Source organism: Larimichthys crocea, unplaced genomic scaffold (assembly GCF_000972845.2).
Source record: "Larimichthys crocea isolate SSNF unplaced genomic scaffold, L_crocea_2.0 scaffold7128, whole genome shotgun sequence".
Classification (NCBI taxonomy): Eukaryota; Metazoa; Chordata; class Actinopteri; family Sciaenidae; genus Larimichthys; species Larimichthys crocea.
This window is the reverse complement of record NW_020859417.1, coordinates 17,129-41,205: the sequence shown is the minus strand read 5'-3', so window position 1 is coordinate 41,205 and position 24,077 is coordinate 17,129. Positions and strand designations below refer to the sequence as shown.

At 43.0% G+C, this 24,077-nt stretch overlaps 1 protein-coding gene and 2 long non-coding RNA genes across 3 annotated transcripts; 1 reads left to right on the top strand and 2 right to left on the bottom strand.

The window, feature by feature from the left end:
- Positions 1-2,860: 2,860 nt before the first annotated feature.
- On the top strand, positions 2,861-5,364 carry LOC109139815 (uncharacterized). The gene is made up of 2 exons (XM_027276930.1): positions 2,861-4,875; positions 5,227-5,364. Exon 1 carries the CDS (start codon positions 2,938-2,940, stop codon positions 4,516-4,518), a length of 1,581 nt encoding a protein of 526 aa, XP_027132731.1. The 5' UTR covers positions 2,861-2,937; the 3' UTR covers positions 4,519-4,875; positions 5,227-5,364.
- Positions 5,365-11,699: 6,335 nt separating this feature from the next.
- Positions 11,700-16,918, bottom strand: LOC113745388 (uncharacterized). The gene is made up of 3 exons (XR_003462124.1): positions 16,640-16,918; positions 14,399-14,476; positions 11,700-11,879 (listed from the first exon to the last, which is right to left on the bottom strand). It is a non-coding gene; the product is annotated as an uncharacterized LOC113745388 (long non-coding RNA).
- Positions 16,919-21,301: 4,383 nt separating this feature from the next.
- Positions 21,302-23,746, bottom strand: LOC113745389 (uncharacterized). The gene is made up of 4 exons (XR_003462125.1): positions 23,388-23,746; positions 22,191-22,213; positions 21,684-21,761; positions 21,302-21,522 (listed from the first exon to the last, which is right to left on the bottom strand). It is a non-coding gene; the product is annotated as an uncharacterized LOC113745389 (long non-coding RNA).
- Positions 23,747-24,077: the final 331 nt, after the last annotated feature.

Genomic DNA, 24,077 nt, shown 5'->3' with positions numbered 1-24,077 from the left:
CAGAAGAACAACAGCAATTCATGTCAGAACTGTCCCCTGAAATGGCGGAAAAATGCAAAAGAGCCTTTACAAATGCGTCTGCAAGATCCCTCAAAACCGACAGGCCTGGCGGCATGGAAGTAAGTGCAGTTCAAGAGCTCCCTGTGATCCTCATGCTACTGGAAGTTACCACCAATGCAGGGGAAGGGATCGGAACTCTAATCGACTTAGCCTCAGACACGAACTACATTACCCACCGTGCAGCAAGGAGACTGGATCTGAGGAGCGAAAAGATCACACTCGTCGTCCACGGGGTTGGAGGAATGGCCCTAAAGGTCAAAACAAGGCGATACCATCTCAGAGTGAGAGTTAAGACCCCCAGAGGAACGGAACGCGCCCATGAACTCCTCTGCTACGGCTTGGAAGTCATCGCTAAGGTCCAAAACCCAGTCACTCCTGAACAGCTGAGGAGGTTCTTTCCCAACACCAACCTGGATGACCTGCGCAGGCCAGAACAAGTCGAACTCCTCATCAGCCATCGTGAGGGCCGACTTGTACCACAAAGGACGAAGGTGGTCGGTGACCTCGTTCTCTGGGACGGCCCACTGGGGAAGACAGTCGGTGGAACGCACCCGGACCTGTTTGAAAAAGTGGATCTGGCGGCGCACACCTCAAAAACCCACTTCGCACGATCCATGAGGGCCACGGCTGTGAAGTACCAGGAACTCTGCGACACAAATGGAATCTCAGCTGAAACCAGAAGCACTGTAGCCAACAAAGAATTCCTCAACTGGTGGAAGTGGGACAGTATTGGAGCAGCTTGTGAACCTAAGTGTGGAGGGTGCAGATGCGGCAACTGCCAGCCAGGAGGCAAAGAAATGACACTGAGTGAGAAGAGAGAACTGGAGATCATCAGGAGAGGCCTCACCTTCATCAACACCGATGATCACAGCAGTGAATCACACTGGGACACAAAGTACCCATGGATCGAAGATCCAACTTCTCTGCCCAACAACCGAAGTGGAGTGGAAGCCACTTTCTTGAGAACAGAGAAGCAGCTCAAAAAAGAACCGGAGTGGAAAGTGGGATATACAGCTCAAGTCCATGAAATGGTGGAAAGAGGAGCAGCAAAGAAGCTCACCAAAGATACACTGACCAACTGGACAGGACCAGTCTGGTATGTGAGCCACTTGGTGGCGCCAAATCCACATTCCACTACAACACCTGTACGCCTGGTGTGGAATAGCAGTCAAAAGTTCAGGGGAACAAGCATGAACGATCTTCTGCTAAAAGGACCTGACGTCCTCAACCCGATCAGAGCAGTACTTCTCAGATTCAGGAGAGGGGTGCATGCTGCACTCGGCGACATCAAGAAGATGTATAACTCGGTGTGGTTGGAAGACCTGGAAGTACACCTACACAGGTTTCTCTGGAGAGACACAGAAGATGGCGAACTGGAGGAGTATGCAATCACACGAGTTAACATCGGTGACCGGCCAGCAGGATGCATCGCACAGCTGGCCATGAGAGAGACTGCAAAGCTACCCATGTTCACTCACCTGGAGGAGGAGCGCAGGATCCTGGAGGAAGACTCCTATGTCGACGATGTACTTACCTCTCACAATGACCTGGAAAAGCTGGACAAAAGCACAGCAGGAGTTGAAAAAATCCTCAAAGCAGCTGGATTCTTCCTGAAGCCCTGGGTCCGGTCAGGCCAAAGTGGGAGGGACATGCTCGCACCAGAAAGACCAGCAAACAAATTCCTTATTCTCCCAAATCAAAGGAGAGAAGAAGATGATAAAGCCCTGGGAGTCGGCTATCTTGTTGAAAGCGACAAACTGTACCCAATGACCTCAGTCAACTTCTCAAAGAGGAGAAAAAAAATGAGAGTGGGTCAAAATATCCTGGAGGAAGAGGTGAGAGGGAAAACTCCCAAGCCACTGACTAGAAGACAGCTGTTGAGCCAAGTAGCTAGCCTGTATGACCCAATAGGTCTTGTCACTCCTGCGAAACAGAAGGGTGCCATTCTAGTCAGGAGAGCCTTCCAGGAGGCCGGAACCAGCACAGCCCGAGACACCTGGGACAAGCCACTGTCAGAACAGTTGAGGGAAGAAGCAATCCAGCTTTTTGAGGGACATACATCCGCCTCAGCCAATAACCTTCCACAGAAGCCTCACACCATGCAACTGGACCAAAAAACCATGGGGGATAACATTCTCTGATGGGAGTGACCAGAGCTACGGAGCCGTGGTGTACTTCAGGTGGGAGACTGCACAAGGCATTGAGTCCAGGCTCATCGAGTCAAAGCAAAGCTTACGCCATTGACAGAAGGGGGAACCAGTCAAAGCTGAAATCTGTGGTGCTGTCTATGCTGTCCGCCTAAGAAGGTACATTGAGAAGCACTCTCGGATGGAGATTGAAAAATGGCTCCACCTGCTGGACAGTCAAACTGTGTTGGGAGCAATCCAAAGAGACAGCTATGGATATCAGACGTTCTTTGCGAACAGAGTCGGAGAAATCCAGAAGACCACATCCCCTGATGAGTGGTGGTGGATCCAGGGAGACCTCAATGTGGCAGACATCATAACAAGGGTGCAGCCCCAGAAGATCTCAAAGAGGATTCTGTGTGGCAGAATGGACCAGACTTCCTGAAACTACCTGTGGAAGAGTGGCCAAAGAAGTCTGCCAAAGATGTTGCTACCCATGCTAGAGAAGGGATAAACAAGCTTCAAAGAAAGTCCTTCTCAGCAGCACTGACGAGAGCACAGCTCAAGAAAGCCACACACAATGCGCCATCTAGTGGTACAAGCAGCCCAGTGACAGTCACAGCCAAAGGAGGCACTGATGCTCAGCAAAGCACCGCAGATGGAAGGGCCCAGGACTCAACTCCGAAGACCACCAGCTGGTTCTGCAGTAAAAGAACTGATCAATGTCAGAAAGTTCAGCAGCTTGACCAAGATGACCAGAGTTATCGCCTGGGTGTGGAGAGCTGCAATGAAGTGGAAAGAATTACTGGGCAAAACCCAATCCACAAGTAAGCCAAAGTGGGAGGTGCTCTCATCGGAAGAGCTAAAATCCAGAGCAAAACAAGCTGCACTTACCATCGGCGAGTATGAAGATGCTCAGAGAGACCTCTTCCTCGCAGCACAAGAGGGTGCATGCTTCCAAGACGCCACCCTCAACAGACTGGCTGTGTACAAAGATACAAAAACCGGACTCTTGGTCTGTGGAGGAAGATTTCAGATCTTTGATGACGACAAAACCACTGTACCAATCTTACCTTGTGATGCGTGGGTATCCTCTCTTCTGGCACAAGAAGCCCACAATGCAAACCATGAGGAAATAGCAGGTACACTCCTGAGGATGAGGAAAAAAGCATGGGTCACAAGAGGCCGGAAACTGGCTCAGAAGATTGTGGACAGCTGTGTGATATGCAGAAAGACCAGAGCTAAAAAGTGCCAACAAATCATGAGTGACCTCCCATCCGAACGGATTACACCAGCAAGACCATTCGAATTCACAACATTGGATCTATTCGGACCTTATGAAGTGAAGGATGAAGTGAAGAAGAAAACAAGGCTCAAAGTATGGGGGTTAGTCTTCTGCTGTATGGCATCCCGAGCTCTGCACACAGATGTCGTAAGTGACCAGTCTTCTGAAGGTTTCCTGCTGGCCTACAAAAGATTCACAGCACTAAGAGGTCATCCAAAGAAGCTGTGGTCAGACCCTGGGAAAAACTTTGTGGGTGCCAGACCTGCGCTCAATGACCTGTACACCTTTCTTGGCCAGCTACAATCGCCAGAGGTTGAGAATGAAGTCTCCAAGCATGGGACAGAATGGAGCTGGAAAATTCACCCCGCTGATTCCCCTCATAGAAATGGAGCTGCAGAGCCTGCTGTACGCACCGTGAAGCGCGCTCTGCACAACCTGGGAGGAGACGGGTGCTTTACCTGGAGTGAGTTCCAAACCTTCCTCTACATGGCTGCAAACCTTGCCAATGAGAGACCCATAGATGCCAGAACTCAAAGCCGAGAGGACTGTGTGGAGTACATCAGCCCAAATTCTCTTCTGCTTGGGAGAACAGGACCTAGAGGAGACCTCGGAAGCTTCGACTTTGATGGCTACCCCTACAAAAGGCTAAGAGCAATTCAAACAGAAGTTGACCGGTTCTGGAAGAAGTGGAGTCAGTTGGCGGGGCCCAATCTATTCACCAGGAGCAAGTGGCACACGACACACAGAAATGTAGCCACAGGAGACATTGTCTGGCTTGCCGACCAAAATGCACTGAGGAGTCAGTACAAACTGGCCAGAGTCATCAGCGTCAATCCTGACAAGAAGGGCGTCGTCAGAGATGTTCATGTCCGAACCTTCCCCAGCTATCCAGTCTCGACCATGAAATCTAACCAGAGGTCAACAAGAAACCTGAAAATCAAAATCCCCTCTACAGTTCTGCACAGGGATGTACGACGGGTCATTGTTCTAATACCTGTTGAGGAACAAAAGAACACCATCAAGGAAAGAGAAAACAACACACACTGACCATCTACGACTCTTGTGACCTCTCTGAGTTTCACAACCGAGAGGTCAAGTGGGAGGTGTCACGCCAACTGACAAAAAAGCACAACCAAAACATCAAAAACCTTTCATTCACTTTGCAAACAAAACAAGTCTTCAGCCGGACCTACAGGGGGCAGTCAATCAGTTCAACAACACCAGCAAAGCACTCCAACCACTTCCTGTCAAGAGGAGGAACTTCCTGTTAGACGGCCATCTTAACCATCAGTTCAACACATGCTGTGGGAGACAAAGGAGGAAAGTTTGTGGAGAGCAAAAGCTTAAAGAAACAAACCAAACCAAGAAAACTAAAATCCCTCAGTTCACCGTCAAACGCAACTGGTAGGAGATGTGACTTTCTTAAATTACTCACCTGTTGTTGTGGAATGGATGGACTTGTGCTCAACATGTGCTCCACATGTGCACATGCAAAATGTTTGGCCTCATTGGGCATCTGACTTAGTTTGTTTAATGGTAGTGACTTTCAGTTGATTATTTCCACTTAATTTGTTGTTTTGCCTACAGTATTTGTAGTCTGCACTTTAGTTTGACAAAGCAGTTTTTAATGGCTCAAGCCTGTTCAATTGTTTGGAGCAGCAAAGCTGATGCTTTACTTGAATTTTGCTTTTGTTTAATGATTTTGTGTTTGTTAAACTTGAAATAACGCAATGTCTTGTTATTCTTGTGTTCAAGGTTTTCAACCTGCTGCTGAATGACTGAATGACCCCTTCATCAACAAAACAAAGTTCAATAAAACATAAAAAGGGGAAATCCTTGTCAAGAGTTGTTCCTTGCGTGACCAAGCCTCTTCAAGTGGAGCATTAACTGGGGATCAAATAAAAAGAAGAAAAAAAAACACCAAAACTTGACAGTGTCTGACAGTGGAGCTGATCTCAGAGCAGTTCAGACTGCAGCACTGACAGTCATCTCCACTTGTTGTGATTCCTCCGCCAGTCTCTGCTGGATGAAGCTCTCCTCTCCACTCCACCTCCCAGTAACATGGCCCAGTCAGAGCTGATGCTGCTGCTTCCACCTCTCTGGATCATCAGGACTCAGCTGATCCTCTCTCAACACAAACAAATTTCTCACCACTCACACTCTCACAGAGTACCACCACATCAATCTGATGGAGAAGAAGCACAGACAACAGAAGTCATGAGTCAGTGTTTACAGAGACTCCTTCATCAGCTGTCAGTCAGTGGCAGCACATCCAGTATAAAGACCAGCAGGGACCACAAGCGGAGCACCTGTGTAGCGTAGCCAGCTTCCTGTCAGCTCTCATGTTAACATGTTGGAGTGAAGCTCACAGACCTGCATCAAGTCTGTTGACTCTGCACATTTCACTCAAGTACACAGTGGAAATAAAGTGCTGACAGTCCCTGAACGCATCAAACATGTTAATATGGAGTCTGTTCTAAAAACATTTGGACACATGGACAGATAAATATGTGATGTTAAAGGTCCTACATGTTCATACAAAGACTGAAGCTGAGGTTACTGGACTTCAGCAGAGGTTCTGCTCTGTACACAGAGTTAAAAATGCACTTTACTAATTATTATTTACAATAAGCTATTTATCATTTCATTTCATCATTTCATTTACCATTATTTTATTCATTTTTGCTGTTTAAATGACTTTCCTGCACTCTGGCTTTTGCATACCTCCTGGGCTCTTGTAGCCCCTCCCCTCTGCCCTCACAGTCTTGCTTTGTGTTGCTGAGGGCAAGTTGTGTGGGAAAATGCAGCGGTAATATTGTTTTATTTTCTTTGGAAATTTAATCATTTATGTTGAGTTTCTTCCATAAACAACTGGCGTGCAGCAGCTGACTCACTGAAGAACGTATAAGATAAGCTCTTCCTTTACTTAATGCCATTTGTGAGACTCATAACTTCCTTGCTTGTCTGTGTGTGTGTACGTCAGATAAATATACTCCAGTGTGAGTGTGGTGCTGGCAGTAGTCGAGTTGTAAAATGAAACCAGGGGGGGATGGTGAAATTTTTCATTATGTGACATATTTTCCCAGGGGGGTCTGGGGGTCCTCCCCCAGACAATTTTGTTTCTTAGATGCAATTTCCTGCATTCTAGTCAATTTTAGGGTAAATCCTAAATCCCATCTGATTCATAGCTTGCATTCTCAGTTGCATGGCCTGCACAAGACAATACTATTTATCAGAAAGAAACAATAACCACTTAACTATGGACATCATGTCATTCACATCTTTTTTAAACATATTTGTAAAAACATTTTAAATATCTTTATTTGTGAATGTGCTCAAATATTTTTTTAAACACAACTTTGTGTATGTTTTTAACATCTTTGTGTGTTTTTAAACATATTTAAATACATTTAAACACATTTTTGTTAAAAAACATCTTCACTTAAAAAAAACACAATTTAAAGGAGGAGGAAAGAAGACTTCGAGTTTTAAGACGACGCGATGTTTGAAAGAAGCGGTCTTAAAGAATATGAAGCAGCAGGTAGCTAAGGCTAAAACAACACAGAGTGTGGATGATTGACACCTGTCACCTGGCGACCAATCAGAGTCAGGAGAATCTATTAGTACCGCCCACATTCACCTTTGACCCACCAATGACGATCCAGAATGAAGTAAACCCAAAGGTAGTATATCGCAGCAAGAGGTCACACTTCACTGTCAAAGCCTCTGTCTTTATGTAACAACCAGGACCTTCATGACTGATTCAAACTAAAGCAGAGACATAGCAGGAGACATTAGCAGAGACATTAGCAGCGTTTCTTCGCTGAAATAGAACTTTTGACACAAACAGCAAAGATAATAAAGATAATAAAAAGATCGACATACTGTGTCGTTTTGTGGATTTTTTTGCTACTCTTTGGGGGCTAGCTCGCCGAGTTTTCATCGCACAGTGATGAGACACATATCTTTGTAAGATATATTTTTATTTTTTCCCCCGCCGCGCCTCAACCAACCATCAACCAAAACCACATGATCACAACAAGCTTCTGGCTCATCTGATTGGCTGATCTCTTTCTCTCTCTCGGAGGTTTACAGGAAATACTGGATCTGTGCTTTGATACTGTGTTTAGTACAATAGTGCTGAGACCAACATGGACTGACTGCAACCCTCTACTGACCTCAGAGTCTGCAGACTGCAGTGTGGACTCTTCAAATAATCACACAGCAGCTTCACTCCTGAATCCAGCAGCTGGTTGTGGTTCAGGTCCAGCTCTCTCAGATGGGAGGGGTTGGACTTCAGAGCTGAGGCCAGAGAAGCACAGCTGATCTCTGACAAACTGCAGCACTCCAATCTGAATAAAGAATAAATGATATTGATAAAAATCCATTTATAATCTAATCAGATGTGTTCAGGTTTAAAAACACAAAAATACATTATTTATGAAAATGTGAAATGAGCAGAGTGACTTTGTCACTGACCATTTACCAACAATTCTAAACATTCATTGACTTTAACCACTAACAGAGACATTTTCTACAGTTTCTTTAAGAAACACAAGTCTTTGTGACTGCAGACTAAATTTAATACAACAAACATGAAAATATGAACAAAGGGACATTTACAACTTCATGGATGTAAGTTATGTCTGAACATAAATCAACTTCAAAATGTTGTTTAATCAGTTTTTCATATATACGATCAGGTATTATTTGTGGAAACATTGAAATTAAGAGAAACCAAATAAATATTTCTACTTCAACAAGTAGACAGAAGACCTCAGACATCATTATCAGACATTTGTCCTGTTTCAACAATTTCATGAAAAATACTGAGAAAGATGTTTTCCATAGAATTCAAAAAATCCAACATTAATAAATAAGACTTAATGTAGCGGGGTTCTTCTGCTAACCTCGTTATTTTGTTCCAAAAATCCAGGCTAAGTCGGAAGGTGATGTTTTGGATGTTTATTCTCCACCTCACCAGGTGCAATATGTACAGTGCCAATATGTACAAACCAAAAAAAAATAAAGCGAATGAACCAAAAATGTTCTATATACAAGTTCAGAAAACAAAAAAACAAGAAAGGAAATACAAACAAGAAAACGAGAAAAACGAGTTCTTCAATAACTCAGCTCACCAACCACAACTCAACCACAACTCAACCACTGCTACCTCCTTTGCAACCAACCACACACTCTCCTCGATTAGGGCCCAGGCAGCCCCTTTTATAGTGGTAGCTCCTCCCACTCGGACTACTACATTTCTAACAACAACATAAACATCTTTTCCCCATTATGACGGCCATTTCATATACCGTGATAATGACAATAATTGTATAAAAATTATATCCGTATGTTCACTGTTAGTCTTCCATAGAAGACTGCCGGGTACTCCGATAACATCAACATTATTAAAAACACATATTTCTCTGCATCACATGGTCACTAATTACGCGCGTCATCCTCCGATATAATGACGATGATGTATACGCCCTGTTTCTCCGCCGGAAGCGGACAGGTAAGCGGTGGCGGGCGTATTTCCACACACCCCGTAAGTTATCATCTGTTTGTGTATGCATACAATGAATTAGCGCTGCCAAGTGTGCACCTTTGGCTGTGCTATTGTCCGGTGAGGGGAAGAGGGATGTGTGTTTTGTTATGTTCTGTTTAGCGCGGAGCAGAAGGGAACGGGGAAGATGTGTTGGTTGTGTTTGTGTGTGTGTCTGCGTGTGTGTGCGCTGGCCGCAGTCAGTGACGGCGCTGCTCCGTCACACTTAATTAAATAACTGTTCATTTAAGTCAAAACTGTACTGTACTTAAGTACTAAAATGCAGTATCTGTACTTTTTTGGAGTATTATTTTTTTACTTTTACTGCACTACATATATTTGATAAATTTAATACTTTTACTCCGATACATTTTTCATGTGCTGAATCGTTACTCGTTACTATTGTAGCGTCCAGCCGGACGCGTGATGAATGATGAGGCGATATTGAACAAACTGCATTTATTGCTGAACGGTTTGGTTACAGGACTCGGTTACTGTCGACCACGCCAAAAAACCAACAGAACAGTCCTGGGGCCTCATGTACGAATACTTGCGTGGATTTCCTACTGAAACTTGCCGTACGCCAGAACCCGGAAACTGTCGTACGCACAAAAATATTCAGATGTATCAAAGTGTGCGTACGCATGGATCCAAGCACGTTTCTTTTGTACATCCCAATCAACGTGGAATTGAGCGCACGTGCAACTCCTCCCTGTCCACGCCCCCATTTACATATGCAAATCTATTTAAATAGGCCCTGGACCTGAGATTCACCTCTTTGTCCGATCAGATAACGCGATGAACAAAGGAAAGAAAATGAATTTCACAGAGTCTAAGCTAAAGATTCTAGTGAATGAAGTGGAGATTCTGTTTGGTTCCCTGTCAACAGGGATAAATATGACCAAAAAAAAAGACGTGAGTGGGAGCGTGTGTGTGAGGCTGGAAATGCCGTGGGATCCGAGCAGCGCACACACAGGTGTGGACAGGTGTGGCGCTGCGGCTGACATTTTACGCCCGCTTTTACTGACAAGAATACTGAACACAGGGAGACAATCAGGGGCTTGTTAGAAAGCTCTGCAGCTCTAATTTCACCAGCAGAAAATAAAGAAAACCAAAAACATGATATTTGAATGCGCACATGCCCAAATATGCATTGGCACACTGGCACGGCTTCTGGGTAAGTAAAGAGTTTATTCGTTTAATTGTTTCGTATGTAATCCAGCGTTACATACGGGACAATTAAACGAATAGAAGCCACCCATCGCGCACCGTGCCAGCCTCCAGCCTGTTCCCAGCCATGCTGTTAGTCATAATGAATGAGTCGTGCGTTGAACCAGGCCACCTTGCCACGATGTTAGTTAGCTGCATTCGCGCATCACATATGATTTGAACATTGATGGAATAAAAATGTTTCCTACTTAGATAAACAGCTCCCGCTGGAATTCCCCTGTTGCCAGGAACCCCAGCGTAGTCAGCACAACCCCGAGCTACTCGCCGGCCCCCGTTGCGCTCTCGGGCCGGCCGCAGCTCTGCGCACAACTCCAGTAACACTGGCCTTGGTAACCGAAATCGGCTTATGACCCAATTATCATGGTTTGCAAGTAAATCCTTGCGTTCCTTAAATCGCTCACGTTTGCAAGGTCCTCTAACAACGCTAACGCTGCCTTTGTTAATACCATTTTCTTAATCACATTACGCATGCTTTTATATCCACCTATATAATTGCAAACACATGGGTGTGTTAATTGTTCATAAGTGTGTCTCTGATGTGCACATCACTCTAATGACTACTTGTTTTCACATTATTAACAGTTTCTCAGCTTCACCTCTAAGTGTCGCCAAAGGAACAATAGCTGTAGAAACGTGCGTACGACAGCTATGAAATTGGCGTGGGGCACGCACATTTCTACGATTGTTTCACGTTTGATACATTTGAACGTGAGCGTGGGAAAGGACGTACGCCACTTTTTTGTGCGTACGCAAGCTTTGTACATGAGGCCCCTGGTCTCACACATCAACCTCGCTCGTGCGCCGTACGTCATACACCTGACTCACCCAGGCACGCGTTCTCTCACCTGCTCCCCCGCCCCCTCGCTCTGCATTCATTCAGACGCATTCACAGACCATGGGAAATCATAGAACTCTACCATGAACATTGAAACACTGTAACATTAGAAGTTGTGCCTTAATAAATATTTGAAATAATATAAACAACAGTACTTGTACTTTTACTTTCAGTACTTGAGTAGATTTTTTTTTACATACTTCTACTTGCAATACTTAAGTACAAAACATTTTGAATACTTTAGTACTTTCACTTAAGTATGGTGTTTAAAGAAGACTTCAACTTCTACTCAAGTCAGTTTTTTGATATAGCACTTGTACTTCTACTCCACTCCTTTACTCCAGTACTTTATACATCTCTGCAGGTATTTTCCTCAGCATCTTATTACGTCGCTCCATCTGCTCTTCATCTGCCATGACATTCATTTAATGACTCATATGGAGTCAAACTGTAATCTGACAGGTTCTAAACTCAAATCATTTCTCACATTAAGGTGACCAGATGGAAAAGGTGAAATCATGGGACAAGCTTTAAGAAAGGCTCTCTGTCAGTGAACATTACTGAAGCAGCCTTGGAATACACCAGGTTACAGACCAGTCCTTTCAAACACTCAGGGGTTAAAGTTTGCCACCAGAGGGTGTAGTGGAGGTTGGTTTGGAGGCAGCAGGCTTGGCAGTGGTGGAGGTTTTAGGGGTGGCAGGTTTGGCTGTAGCTACGGAGCTCTTGGATGCGCTGGCAGTGGGTGGTCAGGTTGAACCTGTGGCAGGACGAGATGATGCCGTGCCAGATGAAGTCCTGTAGAAACAAAACAAAGAATAAGATTTGAGGAATACCATGAGTTACAACAGCACAGAGATGCCGGCTGAAGGTACATTTGTTCTTTTCAAATCATGAACAGCTCTTGACTCACGTACTCTAGAATTACTGTTACAATCATTCAACATTCCCATGATATTTCAGATATGATATTTCAGTGAGCGCCATAAGATGGTGATTTTCATTTAAAAGGCACAAAGGATTAAGATTAATTAGGGGTGACTCAGGCCGTTCACAGCTCAGGGCAAACATCAGATGCAATGCTCAGTGCCTCACAATGGTTGTGACAGTGAGCTGTGACGTCTCACTCGTTAGTCACTTCTACTGCCAGAGGATACCCCAGGAAACAACACAAACACAAGCAAGATTGCTTGCATAGATTGCCAGACTCAAAAACAATACAATGGCATGTAGGCATAAGGACAGGATAGTCCTGCAGAAGCGTGCAAGGCCCTGACCTAAATATCCTTTCAGATGTGACATCAGCCCAAATCCAATGAGTACTTGTAAACAGGGCAGAACACATAACACCTATTTTCAAAGTCCTGACAGTGGCTGTCTGACAAGTTTTTGTAGGGTTTTGTTTTTTTTAAAAGACTTCATAGTCTTGTTCCCGCCTTTTTGTCTGACATGCTTGAAGTGCATGACCCAGGATGGCCCCTTAGCTCCTCTGGGACAAGGCTTGTAATCGTTCGAGTGCACGGCAAAAGCTTTCAGTGAGGCTCAGTGAGCTTTTAGTTTTAATGCCTGATGTTCAGAGAGCAGCCAGTGTTGACAGCTTCACATGTGAACTTGAAACTGGCTTTTGATTACAATGTGTTATGGACATTTTTTTTAAGTGTATTAGCATCTAAAGCTGTAACAGGCACAGTCACTCTTCCACAGTCGCACAGTCTGAGGTGTCACTTTTCTTTTTTTTCAGATGGGTGTTCTGACCCCAAAAAGAGACCTGACCCCTACGTGTGGGATGGGAGTTCAGAAGCAGATGGTGAGTTAAGTGGCTATTAGAGTATACATTTGCATTACAAAATCGTTGTCCATAAAAAAGTCAGACCTCACAATCACCTGGCACTATTTTCCCTCCCTTCGTATCACTGCGCACTGCCTCCTGTGCACTGCAGTGATATGAAGGGAGGGAAAATGGTGAGGTCTGACTTTTTTTTTACAGACAAGACGTATTACTATTATTAATATCCCTTACACCTGAGTCTTCACTAACTGTCACTAATGTTTGTCTGTTACATATATGATAGTAGATGACAGCCCAGAAACAGGCCCAGCTAAAAGGCCTTCATCAAAGAAGAAAAGAGGAAAACAGAACAAGGCAGAGAAAAAAAAAGGGTATGTTCTTGAGCCAAGGATTTGACAGCAAGTTATGCATGAGCCCAGTCAAGAAACCTATATTGTGGTCTATGCATTGAATATGATCAAATTTGTTTGTCATTTTAAGAGTCTCCCAAAGTAAAGGTGAAGAGACCGTGAAGTGAAGCAGAGCGGAAGGTAGTGAAGAAACACCTGGGAAATTTCATGGCAGAGCGCAGAGTTCCGGGAAAAGAGGACTGCATGCAATGTATAAACGAAGGGAAAATCTTGGGTCAGAGGTCATGGACAGATGTAAAAAACTTTGTGCGTAACACAATTGTCACTCTAAACACCAGATCTGCTTTGCATAAACTGAAGCATTAAAGACTTCAATTTTGTGGTATTCAGTTTCTGTGCTCTGGTTGAGACAACTTCTTACGCACATGTTAAATGAACATGTTTGTTCATTTGTCAGTGTTACTTTATCGATTTGGGAGTTAACCCTTTCATTTTCATAGTGAGACAACATGATCAATACCTTTTTTGTGTCTGTACGTCCAGTAGCTGGCTTTCAGCTCTTAACATCACGGCTTAGCTCAGCGCAAACAATGGCAGTGGATAGAAGTCAGTGAAAGAAATATTCACTGCCATGATTTGCGCTAAGCTAAGTTGTGATGCGAACAGCTGGAAGCCAGCCACTGGATGATATCAAACTAGAAAACATTTAAGATTTTTTGAGGCATTTCTGCTTGATTGATAGTGACTGTGGAACCAGCTCTCTCCATGGGTCAGAGAGGCAGACACTCTCTCTACATTTACGTCCTTCTCTTCTCCTCTCTCCATCTCCATCACCTTCTCCTTTCCTCTGGTGATGTGAGGGTCTAAGGGCAGAGCCAGCTATGTAAAGCTCGTTGAGACAAACTGTTTGTAAAATGGGCTATACAAATAAAACTGCCTTGCCTTGACAGTAAAGAGAGAAAAAGCATGGGGGAGAGAGGAGGAAACATGCACCAAAGCACTCACAGCAAAAGCACAGTTTTCACAAATAGGCAAGGTCGGAGGGGTCTGTCAGCTCACCTGGTAGAGCATGTATCACTTTTTTTTTTTTATCTCACTCTCATTGAGACACTGGCAAATACAAATCAAATTTCCCCATAACGGTTGTGCTCCTTTAAGATGCTCCTATTAGAACTTACAAAGCAGGTGTTGTAGAAGTCGCTGGGGTCATCACCAAGTAGAACAGGGAGGCCTCGGAGCAGGGTCTCTGCACATTTCTGACAAGCAAATATAATGCTTTTTAAGACCCTTTTAAGACCTTTGAGAATAAAAAATAAGACCATTACCACGAAACAAATATTCATACAGTAAAAAGGTGCAGTCAAGGACTTTTCTTTAGCTCGACGTCTGAGTGTGTGATTTTGTTATTAGAGTCGCCATTTTTGTCCCACCAGAATTTTCTGCTTTGTCAGCCATCTGGTCCGCTTCATTTTGTAGACCCTCACACACCCCCTCCAATGCCACCCTCTTTCTTTTCAGCTCCTCAAGCTCATCGACCATCATCTTTCTTTTCTTCCTCTGGTCATCTTCTTCCTTTTTGTTTCTTTCCTCCTCCAAGTATGTTCGATATCTGGTTCTTGCGGTGGCACAGTAAGTGATCATCTCCTTTGTGAGAGGCACTCTGGTCACGTCGCCTCCATACACCCGAACATGATCGCAGATGAGTCTATGGGCAGTCATTCCCTCCTCCGAAAGGTTGCAGATTTCAACCTCTTTATTTGTTGAAAACCCACGCTCAACTTCAGCTTGGCCATGGGATAAGAGCAACAATTTTTTGCAGAATGCCCAGAGATCAGGATAGGACTGAGACAACTTCTAATGCAAAAACACATCAACTCTGCATCCTTCAGAAGGACTGAAGGAGAGGAACTCCAATTCTTTGGCCTCACTGTGCAAGACATTCTCAAACTGCTGGGATATGACATCACCTTATTATTACCGTATTTCTGCCTTTAACGTAGCGGTTGGAGCGAATGCAGCGAAAGCATTTGTGCTGGGGCCCGGAGATATGAAAGGCACAGCTGGCCTTGCACTTGCGTTAGTGCCTGTAGTGGCGAACATTCGCAGGGGGACTGTTGATTCCTGACTAGCAGCATAGCGTGTGTGCTTTTCCCCTTTCATGTGAGCGTCAAGGGCACTACAGCCCATTGTTCCCAACTTGATGTCTTTCCGACATAATTTACATCGCGCATCATATTCCGACGCTGTTTTTGTTAGCCAACTATTGTATTTCGGCTCCTCGAGCCACTTGTCGCTGAACTTGCATTTCCCCATCTCGGTTCATGTTCATGTATGCCAGAGAGGTTGAACGTATGCTGCTTATTCCAACCACTTCTTCGTCTGTTCCATTTCATGGCTAAAGCGACACACTGCCCCCTGCGGTGTGATTCCAGTGCTATTAGACAAACAACGGCTCTATGAGTTTTCAGCATCTTGATAACAAACAACGCTGGCTAAGTAAATCACGTTAGCGCAGAAAAAAATCAGCGATATGTTTTTTTATTAACCATAGGCTACCTGGATGAAAGATAATACCTACCTTGTGAAATTTAATGCCATACTTCAGAAAATGGTGAAATATAATGCTTCTTAAGACTTTTTAAGACACATTTTTAAAATAAGACTTTTTAAGACTTTTTAAAGGATCCGCGGAGACCCTGTCGGAGTACAACGGTGCGCACTGCTGTCACATCTGGTTTCTAGAAGTGGATAATGAACAAATGAAGCTATAGATAATGCAGCATTCAAAAGCTACAGTACAAAAATGTCTGTGAAAGTCTATATGAAGCAAGTGTCACTGCATTATTTGACAGTGCAGCAAACAAGTTACTGATTGGAAAATTAATTAAAAGCCAAAAGCTAGCTTCACACCATTAGAATACACCCCCACTAGTGATGTTTCTGGCAAGTGTGGCTGGGGAGGGGGTCGCAGCCCCGGCTAGTGGTGGGTGAATGCATAACATCTTAGACGCAACAGTTAATCAGCATTGTACATTAATAAAATATGAATAAATAGTTTAACCAACTAGTGTTTCTGGTACCAACTAGTGATGTTAGAAACGTTTAACTGACTAATCAGGAACAACCCTAACCCCCACCCACTCAAATCCATTACAACTGTTCACATAATAGCATTATAGAGCACCTAAGTCACACTTCTTCCGGTGGACCTCATAGGACCTTCGATCAGAAAAAAATAAGAATGGCAGTGACTGAGGAGAAAAATATTATCTTTTGGTCCCGTTTGAGTTGTGACATGAATTTAAAACAAATCAATACTACTGGTGCCCCTCTAGCCATGTCCTCCCAAAAAAAAAAGCAGCAAAACAGCAATCACACAAAAAAATTATAAAGACAGAACAAGACTTTCATAGACTTACCCCTGCATCAATTTGTTGCACCAACTCTGTCAGGTTCTGTCCCACACTTCCTTTCTTTGCCTTGACGATCTCGACAAAGCGTGGTGTGTAGCGGTCCAGGGCCTCAAAGAAGTCCACCTGTAGATTCTTGGTGACTACCCTATTAAACTCTACATACACCTGCAACACACAGCAAAAAACATGGTGACTAAATAGGGTTGGGCCAGTGTGGAAAAATACAATCACAACTGTTAATAATTTAATTTTAAATACAACAGTAATTGTATTTAGTCACAAGGCAGAATGACAGAACTACGGAAGATGGGAAGAGTATAAGGGCCACTGAAAAAAAAAACACAATAATACAGGGTAAAAAAAAAAAAAATCTGTTCTAAAATTATCGGTGAATTCTGAGATTTAAGTCAGAATTCTGACTTTTTTCTGGAACGGATAAAAAATAAATAAAAAAATTCACCCCTTATTTTTTTTTTCTGTGGCCTTAATACTCTTCCGGACAGAGCAGAAAAAACTTATTTTATTAGATTATTATTATTATTTCAGAGCTTACTTGTGTCTCCCAGTGGTTAAATTGGCTTTTATAAGGAGGGGGAGCCGTTCTTGACAGTGGTCAATATCTCTCAAAACATTTGTATTTACCTCGCACCATCGTTTTAATACATATTTTATCAATTTATAACCTACTTATTTATATCTCACATCAATTCACGTATTTGTAGCTTATTTAGCCTACATTTCACCATCAATTTGTAAAACCTATTCACAATATAAACCATCAATTCACATATTAACAATATTTATTTACATCCCATCAATTTACACTATTATTTGCATTACTTAATTACATCTCATACCATAAATCTACATCAAATCAATTGTTTTCTAAACTTTTTTTACATGTCACAACATCATACCAAATATCAGCAGTCGCCAGTCATTACAATTAATTCACAAGTTTTCAAATAGGACTTAGGTCTCTCTTCTGCCTTTCCTGTCTCTGTTTACATGCTATGTTGTCTGCTGACCTCCGGGTCAGAACCCACTACTTAACATGCTTGGTTGGGTTCCACATGTCTAGTGGTGGACCTACTAGTTTTATAAACATCAAACAAGACAGATTGCCTAAGCTTCCATTCACAGAGCTATGTACACCTTTCATCATGTGTCCTGAAGTAGGCTACCTCTACCTGTCCATGAGAAGAGTCAACAAACCTGCACAAACTTATTTCACATTTGCAGAAATACTATGGCAAGCTCTCGTGGAAGCATACAGGGAGAGACATTTTTTTTAATTTCACAACTCAGGTAGTGCCACCATTTGCAAATTTCAATTTTTTTTGGGTGGTCTATGCCTTTACAAATGAATCACATTGAATTTATGGATCCATTGTTGATTTACAGTTTGAAAGTGAGCATAGCATAAGATGGTTCACCCAGGAACGTTATGATATTAAGTTATCAGATTTTCAAAGAAGTGATGCTCTCCTGACTTTCCCGCCTGCCATCAACCGTTTGTTTTTAGATCTATGGACGATGCAAGACTTTGTCACAAAAACATTAAGGTGAAAAAACAGACATTTAGTTCCAGTAAGTTAACAATGACCTGAACATTTTGTTGTGACAGTACTTGACTCACCTTCAGTTTCCCGCTGTCGGTGTCAGCAGCACCGTGTGTGTGTGTGTGTGTGTGTGTGTGTGTGTGTGTGTGTGCGCCTGCCTACGTGCGGGTAAGAAGGTGCCGTATCAGTGAAAACATGGACTGGAGTTTCATTGATTCAGGTTTTATATCAATAAACAAGCGTAACAGATTCAATAATGAAGTTCTGACACAGCGCTCTGGAAACAGAGATGAGGGAACAGACTAGGGATGTAATGATACACTCAACTCACGACTCGAGTCACGATACGTTTTTTTTTTTAATCAAAATGAGCTACAGACAAATTATGACCAAATAAAATTATCTTTTTATTTGTAGGAAAAAAATCTCTTTACAGAAACTCTCAAACAGTTTGTGTTCTTATTAGGGCTGCCAGCAAGCAGCTGATCTGACCATTACCTTTCATCTTGAAGTATGAGCTAACTGAAAATAAAAATTAAGATGATAGCTCATTAACCCTTTAATGAGAGTCCACAGCCCCGGGAAACGGCGAGGTCCGGGCGCTGTAAACGCAGAGCCGGTCGCGGCGCACCACCTCGGAGGAAATGTGCCCGGCGGGGGCCAGCCAGCACCGGGGAGAGGTCCCACGAAGGGATCCTCCCGCACCGTGCGGCTGTCCCTGACCTGAATTTAATCACACAGACTGCGCGGAAGTTGTGGAGAAGTTGCGGTGATTGGTTAAAATTGCAACACCCCCGAATTCACGGGGATTCACTGAAGTTGCGTTGAAGTTGCAAATTGCAGTTACGGTACAGTGTGTGTGTGTGTGTGTGTGACACAGAAAGGCAGACGCGGCAGTGGAAGCTGCAGCCACAACGTAACCTATTTCTAATTAAAAAAAAGACGAAAAAGAACATATCCTACTTCTCTCGCATTCGCCCAGAATCGCAATTCATTTTTTCTGTCAACCGATGTGAGTCGTCACGCATTTGTACCGATTTTAATCGTGTCACGATGTATCGTTACATCCCTAGAGTTCCAAACTAATAAATTAAAAAAGTTGTATAATGGTAGCTACGCTCATGATTATAATAAACGCTGAAGCAGAGGGAGCTCAGCTCCTGCTGGCTGTACTGCCGAGGTGAGGAGGCGGAGCTGAGCTCCGGAGGGCTCCGGCCCAATTTAATCTCTGGTCTCTCCGTAAAAAGAGCTGGCCAACGTTCCTTCAAAGTTTTCACTGGAGGCCCAGCCTCCACAATCTCTCTTCTCCACAATGGGAAGGTCTGGTCCATCTTTGAGGCGATGATAGCTGGGGTTCCGTTTTTTCATTTCTTCAACCAGGAGTTTTCTCTCAGCCTCCAGGCTATCTTCACTCTGCCCCTCAGGAATGTCCGGTAGGTAATTAACCTCATACCTTTTGGGTCTTTTGAGGCCTTTCGAAGCCATTTGTGGTCTACCTCCTTTCCCGGCATTTATTGCAACCTCTATACATCCTGCTCTTTTCAGTTTACCGCGATAGTTCCCCATTTTGAATTCCAAGCTATGCTTCCAGCCAGAACACCCATCTGGTGAACCTGGTTCCCTCAAACAGGGATGTTTACTGATGAGTGCAAGTGCCACAGATTGGAGCCACTCAACACTTGGGTAGGTATCAAATTTGTAAATTGTTTCAGCAAGTGTTTCCAGAATACTATGCTTCACGTCTTTTGGTGGATTCCAAAGTGTTTTGTCTCTAAGATATGCAAGATTAGCCTGTCTCAGTCTAAATTCCACATCAACTGAGAAATCTGGAATGTCAAAAAAGTCTGGCCATGGCTCTTGTCTCATTGATGAAGTTGAGCTGTGTGGGGACAGAATCTCTGTATCATTCTTTCTTGGTGTGCTTCAGCAGGACATTACTTTGTGAAACTACACCTAAAATCTCACTCACTATGGAATTATCCACATCACCACAATGTTGACTGATAATCCTCTGGACTGCACTTTGTAGTAATGGCTGTGAAAGTAAATGAATTTGGTTGATCTGCTGAATTACTTCTTGTGCAACACTTTCAGTTATGTGCAAGATGGCTTGCATTTTCACAAAAAGTTCAGCCAGGTTACATTCCAGTTGGATTTTCAAGTCCTGTATGTCATCTACAGACTCAAACTCACCCTCAATGTCATCCTGTAAAGGGTTTTCTTTCTCTACTTCAGTCAGCTGATCTGGACCTTCAATGTTTGACATTATTCCAGTTTTAAACTGTGACGTAGCACTCCCACTGTGTACTCTACTTTTATGTGCATTAAATGTTGCATATTGTTGTGGTGTTGCAAAACCACCCCGAATTGCTACAGACCTGAAATACAAACAGAGAGATGTCTGAAATGAAGGAGACAAAGACAGATTCCAGTTTCACCTTTGCAAAGGGAGAACACAGCTCTGAATCTTAACAGACCCCGCGGCCTGTTCACCTTCTCGCACTGCTGAGTTCTGGGGTCCCAAAGCTTCTGGCTAAGTTTTATTAACACACACACAAAACAGATACAAAGCATATGTCATAGGGCGTTCACTATACATCTACAAGTCCTTTCATGGTCATTTCTCTTAAACAGACACTTTTATTGGGGGTTTTGCTCCATAGATAGTACTCTTCCTGAGAACAGTTTGCATCTTAGCGTGGGAGTACTCTGTCTGGTAGGGCATCGTGAACTTTGACACAACCTGTCTAGTAAGATGTTCTGTTTCTGCTCTCAGTTCTAAACAAACTCAAGTGCAGCCCCCCCTCGTCTCTCTCTCTTTGTGTGTAGGCCTTGAACCTGCAACTTCTACAAAACACTTATACTAGTTACACAACATTTAAAAACAATATACTCTGTGTGACCTTATACTTACACAGATACATTTAACACACATCTATTTTAATTCAAACATTATTATACATTTCCACAATATACACTGCTCTGAAAATTGCAGCCTTCATATGGACATAGAACTCTTTGTTTAAGTTTTAAATGGCTGCGTAAATGTTTGAAAAACTCATCTTCAGTGCAGGGCTCCATAAATTCACATAACTGCCAATGAAAGGCAACTGTGGGTTTACTTGCTTGTCTGATGTCTGATTGAGAATGCCAAACAGATAAATGAACTTTGAGTGCATTAAAAGATTTTAAAGACGCACAAGCAATCCATATGAAGACATGGTATTGGTTGTTGCCGAGAAAAACCTCCATGTTTTATGCAACAGTGTTTAACAACTGTCCTCTTTTGTCTGTGGAAAAAAGGCACTGCTTACAGGTCCAATGCATCTGCAAGAAATATTTTCAAAGGAGATTTTAAGTAAAAAAAGTCTCTCAATTTAATCTAATTAAGGTGCAGCACTTGTGAAAAACTGTTCTACTGCTGGTGGTTATAACTCCTTAAGGGAATAGTTCCCCCCAAAATGAAAATACGGTCTTCATCTACTCACCCCCTTGCTGATAAGATGTCAGGTGAAGGTTTTTTTAGCCTTCTAAGCACTGCTGGAGCTCCACGGGGAAACAGCTTCCTGTATTTTTCCAAACAATGGATGTGTGGTAAGCACAGGTAAAACCGAATAAAAGTACCCCAAAAAAGGTTCAAAACCCTCCAAACTTCTCATTTGCCACAATCCATATGTCCGGAACCAGCAACATGCAAAATTAAATGCAAAAGATGGCATTTTATATATGTTTACAGGCTAGATACGTCTCTATGCTGTTAGCTTTGAGCACCATTTGTATGCTCTCTCTCAGGTCACGTGACTGCTCATGCACGTGTGCCTCAAAGCTAACAGCATACAGACTGATTTAGCCTCTAAACATATATAAAATGCCATCTTTTGCACATAAATTGGCATGTTGCTGGTTTTGGACATATGGATTATGGTTCACGAGAAGTTTGGAGGATTTTTTTTAAGATGAAATGTTCTCCATAATATAAGCTACTGGCATCTCACCTCCAGTGCACTGGGACCACGTTCTGAAAAAGACAAAAATATTGTAGTCACAAGGAAGTTCCACTGATATTGGGTTTGTAGATTACTGACACATTCCTTAATATGTGCATGCTTCACACAGGTATTACAGGAACGTGTTTTTAATAATAAAATACAATTTTAGGCAAATTCAACCTGGGGCTATAGTTTCCTAATCATTTTGGTAAAAAAAAATTAAGATTTTTTTGGTTTTATTTTTTGCTCCTACTATGCAGTAGTTCTCTCTGTCCTCACACTGGCACAGCAACTTAGAATGGGAGCGGATGGAAATATATGTAACATTTTAATTTCATTAGACCTTAAAGGTGGTCACGTAATAAATCGATCTTAATTTATATAGCACATTTCTACACCCAATGTGCTGCACATGATAGAAAGACACTGCAACAAAAACAAAAAGCACAGGTGAGCAAGGGCACAAAACTTAAGATAGCATTAGACTATATAAATCAACTCATAATGTAGGCACCTTGCTTAAAATTCAGGCTAAAATTATGTCTTTTTAAATATCAGAGGTAGAGGTCATGATTTAAAAATACTTTTGACAGTAAAATTGCACCTTGAAAAACAACTTAGACCCCAAAAATTATATTTTTTTGTCCGCCTAGTCTCTTTGTGTATAAATGCTTTAATCATAAAACATTGCATCAAAGACTCAAATGGCTATACGTTTCTTCCATTGAGCCGCCAGTTCGCGTTTATTTCTCCTCTCCCTCTGTCCCGGTCTCCCGCTGCTCGTTGACGTGGTCACGTCAGAGTCTCCAATAACTAGTCGCTTTTTGTGAAAAAAACAAATCGCCGGGTCTGAAAAGTCGCTAAGTTGTCAACACTGGACCACTGATTAGTGTGTCAATAAACAAACGAAGCAGCGGGGTTAAAGGTCTTGACCTGTGTGTCAGCTGTTGCAGTGCATTGTGGGATTTGTAGTATGAGTGGCGGGAGTGCAATTTACCGGCGGGCCATTAATAACAGACGTATGAAATTCTCCGGCCACGGAAAAAATATCAGCAATGACTTGTCGAGTCATTTCATGCAAGTCTAAGTCAAGTATCAAGTCATGAATAGCAAGGTTCATAACTAGCGTCAGTAAGCTAGCGAACGCTAACAGTCGTAGCAGTAATTAAAACATATTAACAGAAAACTTGCTTGATGACTTACCTTATTATTTTTCAAAAGAATGAAGAAGACGGCGCAAAAGTCGAGTCCGCACCCTCAGTGGTCCGGCCTGTGCGCTGGTGCGCTGATTGCTGAGCGGGAGAGACTGAATGTTCTACTGCGCATGCACACTTCTTCTTCTTCTTCGAATGCACAGTGGGAGTGAGACGGTGTTGGCTATTTATTGTTGCGAGTGAGCTTAACTCTAAATAAAGTAATGTTCACTCTAAACACTAAGTATTTTGCGTTTTTCACCATGCAAGTAGCTGTTACTTCATAAATACCAGTCATAAGTGCATATTGTTGATAACCTAGTAAAGTTAACTAATGAATGTATGTCAAGGCAGCTATTGGATTTTACAGTGTGGCTACGATCTGGCAGCGTGGTAGTGGCAGGGCTGAGTATAAGTAGGTTGCAGGATGATTGCAGGATTGGGTGCAGCTGGTGGTTCCTGCTCTACTCTGCCTCCAGCACACCTGAAACAATCACACACAAAGACTGGGGACAGGACAATTAACCCCTGGAGGTAGGAGTGGCAGAGGCGTAGTAACATCTTGAGGCAGTGTGCACTCAAAAAAATAATTGACCCTAAAAAATAGACTTTATGTAATTTAATCACATGACATTTTTCCATGTAATTCAATCACCTCCTATTGTTTTTCTAGAAGCATAACTGTGTGGTATAGTATGAG

Excerpts from the sequence above, each read along its gene's own strand:
- LOC109139815 (XM_027276930.1), top strand. The coding sequence starts at position 2,938 with ATGACCAGAGTTATCGCCTGGGTGTGGAGAGCTGCAATGAAGTGGAAA.